We start from the raw sequence: 6,000 nt of genomic DNA, 5'->3' as shown, positions 1-6,000 counted from the left end.
TAGCCTACTGGTCTAACTGCCTGTCTGAAGTCTTCCCTCACTTCAATCTATCCTCCATTCAGCCACCAGTGATTTTCCTAAACCATAAGTCACTTATATCAACCCACACCCACTCAATAAGCTCCGGTGGCTCCCTGTTGCCTCCAGAACCAAATATAAACTCTCTTGACATTCAAAGCCCCGTCATAACCTGCTCCCTCCTACAGCTTCTCCAGTTTATACTTCAACCCCTTCAATTTACTCTTCAACCCAGTGATCCTGGGCCTCCTTGCTGTTCCATGAATAAGCCATACTCCATCTCTTCGCTCTTGGAATTTTCTCTCTCATGCCTGGAATGCTCTCCCTCTTCTTGTTTGTTTGCTGGCTTCCCTGGCTTTAAGAGTCTCAACTAAGATCCTTATCTTCTAAAGGAAGACTCCCTAAACTCTCTTAATTCCAGTGCCCTCCCTGTTATTTCCTAGTTATCCTATATATAGCTTGTTTGTATTTGTCTTGTTTTCCCCATTAGATTGTGAGCTCCTTGAGGGTTGGGATTGTCTTTTTGTATCCCCAGCACTTAACGCAAAGCCTGGCACAAAGGAGGTGCTTCATAAATATTGACTGATTGAGAACTGATCTGACTCCTCCCATACAGCCATGCCTGCCAACCCAGCCCAGTTTCCAATTCAGAAGAACTATTCCCAAAAGAACTTTCATGTTTGTTTTATTATTAAAAAAAAATTCTTCAAAGGCTAGCAAACCAACCAACCACATTCAGATTTTATAACAGCAGGAGGTTCCACCTGCCACTTCCCATGCAACTTGGTGGGCAGTGTCTATCTACAACCTAAGACCGCTGGGGTCCTTAAATTTCAGGGATACTCAAATGAGCATAGCTTCATCAAGACCTGAAAAATGAGAGGTCAGCTTTTGCCCCAAAGCTCATCTACCATCAGAGGGTCTGCCATCTCAGTCCTGCCAAAGGCCAGTAACTGGCCAATTCTTCTCCAGAAATGGCTTCTGGGGGGTTTCACTCCTCAAGCAACTGGGCTTCCTCCAGCTGGGTTGGCTGTCTGTAGACTCCAGGAAAAGGGTATCCCCCACTATTGGGTTTGATCTGTTACCTATGCTAATTAAATGCCCTTACAGATGACAGAAGAAAGCTAACCCCAGGAGATTAGCCTGAACCCAATTGTCTGCCCCTTTCCAGCTAGGTTGGCCCTATGTACAGCTACCTGTCGCCACCCTGTGGTGGCTCGGTGTCAGTGCCCCCGAGCAGTAACTGCAGCAGGGAATCCGAGGCCAAAGATTTTTTTGGAAAGCAAAACCAAACAATCGGTGCATGGAAGCACACACATTAATGTGAGAGGCAGGGGAGGGGAGTGCACACAGGCAATTCAGGCCAAATCTACATCATCAAAATGGTGAATTAATGCAATGACCAGGTCACTCCAGAGAAGAAAAAAAATGTATTTTGCTCTCAAACCACTGGATTATGTTGGAAGCATACTTGAGCCAGTTAACCCAAGAAACTGCCTCCCATGCTATTTCAAACAAGTGAAAGCCGGGTGCTAAAACTAGGACAGCAGCCCAAGTGTAGAGCAGGGGCAGTCAGTACACTTAATTCAGATGAGGTCTGAAAAACCAACCAGCAGATCTCATCCGAAATGACAGGAACTCCATCAAAAAGTCAAGCATCGTTGCTGACAGACTTCCACAGAGAAAAGGCCACTAAGGATTTTTTTTCTTCCCCAGCTTGTTTGAGAGCCTCAGGGCCCCAGGGTCTTTCTCTTCCATCCCTCCCCCATCACCCCACAGTGACGAGATGAGGTTCCATCTTCAACGCTTTCCCCCAAGTCCAGTTTCAGCTTCACCGGGACCCACCAAGGCTCTCAGCTTCAGTCCAACAGATTCTCAGGCAGTATAATGAGTCAGCGGGGGAAGGCCGGAGGAAGGGATGTATGCAGAAAGATACAGACACAGGAAGCGGGAGCAGGGAAGGGATGGGGAAAACTTTTCTTGAATGAAACCAGTTTTAAAGACAAGCCCCCTCATCAGGTAAACAGCAGACTCAGATGAGGAAGATGATGTCGTCGGAGACCATGACCTGGTTATCTTCTTGCATCCTGTTCAATGCAGCCTGGACCTCAGCTGGGGAAAAGGGCGATTCATTGTCCTGGTTGATGGATTCTGTAAGACGATTCATACCCACAGACTGGGCGTGGGCTGCCCGGAACACTTCCAGGAGGGCGACCTTGAATTCCTTCATCCTGCCCAAGATAGAAGAAACCATTACTGTCAGAATGGGGACAGGAGGCACGGAGGAGTGTTTAAAGCGGATCGCTAAACCTCCCTCCTTTCTTTCCAGAAGTGGGAGACAATGAGTGTGGAAGATCACATCTGCTGTCAGACGTGGCTGATGTGCTGCTTATTTCTGATGAACTGCCCTTTTTCCCTCCTCTCTTTTTCATTCTCTGTTACAAGGGAGAGACAAAGTGGCCTGGTGGCTAGAGCCGGACTTGGAGTCAAAAACAGCTGGGTCCCAACTTGGACACATATCAGCTGCAGGGTGAACACTCTCTCGGTTCTCTAGACAACTCTAAAATGGTGAATTGGGAGATAAAGTGGTAGCCTGCACTTTATCAGACAAATCATAGGTCCAGTCCCTATATTTACAAGCTCTCAAGGAAGGGAAGAAAGACTATTTGGAAATGAAGGTAATATAAAGACAAAAGAAACCAATACTACGTTTTTTTTTTTGAGTGCATAGCAGAGCCTCCTTTCAGGAGAGTTGGTGAACCATGCATGGCTGCAGATTGTGGCATACACTGCTAGACACAACATCAATGGATTGGATTTGCTTAATTATTCTTTGTTACCAAGACGGGAATCATCAAGAACCAGGAGATAGGGAGGGGCTCATCACAGACTATGACGGAAAGAACTGGTTATGACGTAAAAACAAAAAATAACAGCTTTCAACCCCAACGTCATCAAAGCCAGATGTAGATCTGAGAGCATTAAATCTGTCTGTCTCTCTCGGCACCCCCCACCTTCTCTCTCTCCACTCATCACACATGGCTGCCCCTAGAAAGCTAGTCCCCCAGCCAACTTCCTCTTTTAGGGGAGTTGACGACTTTGCTCTACAATGAGTTTTCTTGTCACCCAGCGGAGCCAGTCCTGGAGAATCAATGGTTATTTCCAGGAGAGAGCGAGTTCTGACCCCAAGCAAGCTCTTCTCCCCACAGGTGGTTGTTCCATCATCTCACGGTAAATACCTTCATCCCTCCCAAGGCAAATGAGCTAATAACTTGGGAGACCCCTGCTTGGAGTCTTTCTTAGTCATTATATTATATATAATATATATCATATGTATATATGCATATATGTATACATACACACATACATACATATATGTATACATATACACATAAATATACACACATAACATATACACATATATATGCATACATAGACATATATGCATGTATAGTATATATGTGTGCATATACACACGTGTGTGTATATATACGTATATGTGTATATATAACACACACACACACACACACACACGTAATCATGCAGAGCATCATGGGATTCAGAGCTGGAAGAGATCGTAGGGAACATCTCGTCCAACCTCCCCATTTTACAAATGAGGACACTGAGGCCGCCTCATCCAACTCCATTTTACAGATGAGGAAAAGTGAGGCTCAGAGGTTAAGTGATTTGCCCATGATCACAGTTGCAGTAAATGTCAGAGGTAACTCTAACGCTTACCGCGTGACCTTGAACAAATGCCCCCACCTTGATTTTTCTAACTGCAAAAGGGGCAAGTCAGGGTATTACAGGCATCGTGAGATAAGAATGCAAGACTTGGGAGACATAGGATCACAGATTTAAGGTTGGGAGGACATCTAGACCAAGCCCCTCGTTTTACACCTAAGGATGCTGAAGCCTAAAGAGGTTAGGGCACAGCATCATAATGGTAGACCTGGGTTCAAATGTCATCTCTGATACTTTCTAGCTATGGAACCCTAACATAGCTTTCCTAATCCTCAGTGTCCTGACCTGTACAATGAAAAGGTTGGTTGGATCAAATGGCCTCCAAGGTCCCTTTCCCAATTCTCAGTCTATGATCCCAACTACAGGATTTGTCACCTTTCTCCTAGGTGTGACTTTCTAATAATCTGCGGTTGCAGGAAAGGATCATCGCCTCAGTGAAATAAATAACAAGTGAATAAATACTTATGGCTTTATTCACTGACTGACAGAGACAACTCAGGACAAGACAGATGTAATGATTCCCTACAACCCCTCTCACCTGGATTCAGCCAACTCCGTCTTCTGGCCCTCTTTGGATTCCTGTGGTTCGGGCATCTTAGGGGTATGCACTAAAGGGGACGGGTAATTGGGGGGAAAGGAAAGATAACAAGTTGAAGCCAAATTTATAACCAGTAGTAAAAAAAAAAAAAGTCCACTCCACTTTCTACAAACCCCAACTCATACAGAGGTCCAGCTAAATAGGCAAGAGGCCCCAATGCATCAGGTGTTTCCACAATACACGGCAGAATATAGAAAGGACCAAAGGAAATTCAGCTTAAAGCATGGAGCAATGTCCAAGGTAGGAAGCGGGGGGGAGATTTCTGCAAGAGGAAATCAAGGAAAACCAGCCAATACCTGGGGATACTGAAAACAAGAGCCCACCCTGGGGTGGAGGGATGGCTAAGAGTTTGCTCTCCAGAAGCTAGCCCCTTGGTAACAGGATCAAACCCTGACAACGTGGCCTCCAAAATGGCAGAGGACACTCACCCTGGGGCATCTCCTCTTCTGCGTCACTGAAGTCATAGGGGTCATAAGATTCCCCCTCTTTCCCCTCTGAGGCATCGACCTTCCTCCTAGAGAATTGACACGGGTTAAAAAGCATCCTTTTCCAAAGCCCCCTAAATCCTCTTAGGAATTTACAGACTTAAATCACATAGATGCTCCATGAAGCTTTTATCTTTTCAAAAAGTAACTGAGATTCCAAAAATGCATCTCCCTACAGGTGCAAAAACACAGGCAGCAGGACCTCGACCTGGCCTGGGCTTGTTGCTCCATTTCCTTGATACTCAAGGGATCCCAGGTGTGGGCAAAGCACATCAAAAGAAGTTCTTATTTTTTTTTCCTTCTCTGGCAACCTCGGCCTGAGATCCTGCTGTGAATAGCCAAGACCAGCTTTCTCCAAAGAAAGAGAAGCAACCAAGCATTCCTTAGCAAACAGATATGGGAACACCCCCACTTCCCCACCCCCCCAAAAAAAGCCTTTTCCTCCTCCTATCTCTTCTGCTCCACTCACTTCTTCTTCTTCCTCTGCTCATGGCCATCGGGCATTTGGTCCTCCTCATCCTCTGTTTCGGACTCATCCTCATTTCTTTTCTTTCGCTTCTTCTCTTTCTCTAGGACCTAGGACCAAACCCAGGAATTAAAAGACAGATCAGATGTATGGATCCTACCGGGAGGAAAACAAAGCAGCCACACCCTACACTGTTCTGACCCTTACAGAGCCGGTGGCTTAATCTCTCTGTGTCTCAGGGTCCTTCTCCATACAAAACATGATCCTAACCCACAGGATTGTTGTAAGCAAATAAAATAATGCATATAAAAGGCCTGAAAGTCAGTGTGGCACAGTGGATAGAGATCAAGCCCTGGCGGGTTCTAAGCTCACCTCTGACAAATTCAGTGCTTCTGCGATGAGGAACTTCCTACACTAATGCAGTCATATTCCAGTAAAAAATATTATATATACACACACATACATACTAGCATATTATGTATACTATATACATAATAATACTTCAGGGCAGCTAGGCAGCATGTTGGATAGAGCGCTGGGTCTTGTGTATAGAAGACCCAAGCTCAAATCCAGCCTTGGTCACTTCCTGACTGTGTGGCCCTGGACGAGTCACTTAAACTTTCTGCCCCAGTTTCCTCATCCATAAATTGGAATGACAGCACCTACCTCTTGAGGAGGCTGCTGTGAGG

At 45.6% G+C, this 6,000-nt stretch overlaps 1 protein-coding gene across 1 annotated transcript in view; it reads right to left on the bottom strand.

The window, feature by feature from the left end:
- Positions 1 to 687: 687 nt before the first annotated feature.
- Positions 688 to 6,000, bottom strand: part of MCM3 (minichromosome maintenance complex component 3) — a 37,115-nt gene continuing 31,802 nt past the window's right edge. The window contains exons 14-17 of the mRNA XM_036765857.1: positions 5,315 to 5,421; positions 4,789 to 4,874; positions 4,301 to 4,370; positions 688 to 2,249 (exon numbers count right to left, since the gene is read on the bottom strand). Coding sequence (XP_036621752.1) covers positions 2,051 to 2,249; positions 4,301 to 4,370; positions 4,789 to 4,874; positions 5,315 to 5,421 — 462 coding nt within the window. The 3' untranslated portion in view covers positions 688 to 2,050. The remainder of the gene's footprint in view (positions 2,250 to 4,300; positions 4,371 to 4,788; positions 4,875 to 5,314; positions 5,422 to 6,000) is intronic.

The sequence above is a fragment of the Trichosurus vulpecula genome, chromosome 7 (assembly GCF_011100635.1).
Source record: "Trichosurus vulpecula isolate mTriVul1 chromosome 7, mTriVul1.pri, whole genome shotgun sequence".
Lineage (NCBI taxonomy): Eukaryota > Metazoa > Chordata > Mammalia > Diprotodontia > Phalangeridae > Trichosurus > Trichosurus vulpecula.
This window is presented reverse-complemented; position numbering and strand designations above follow the sequence as displayed.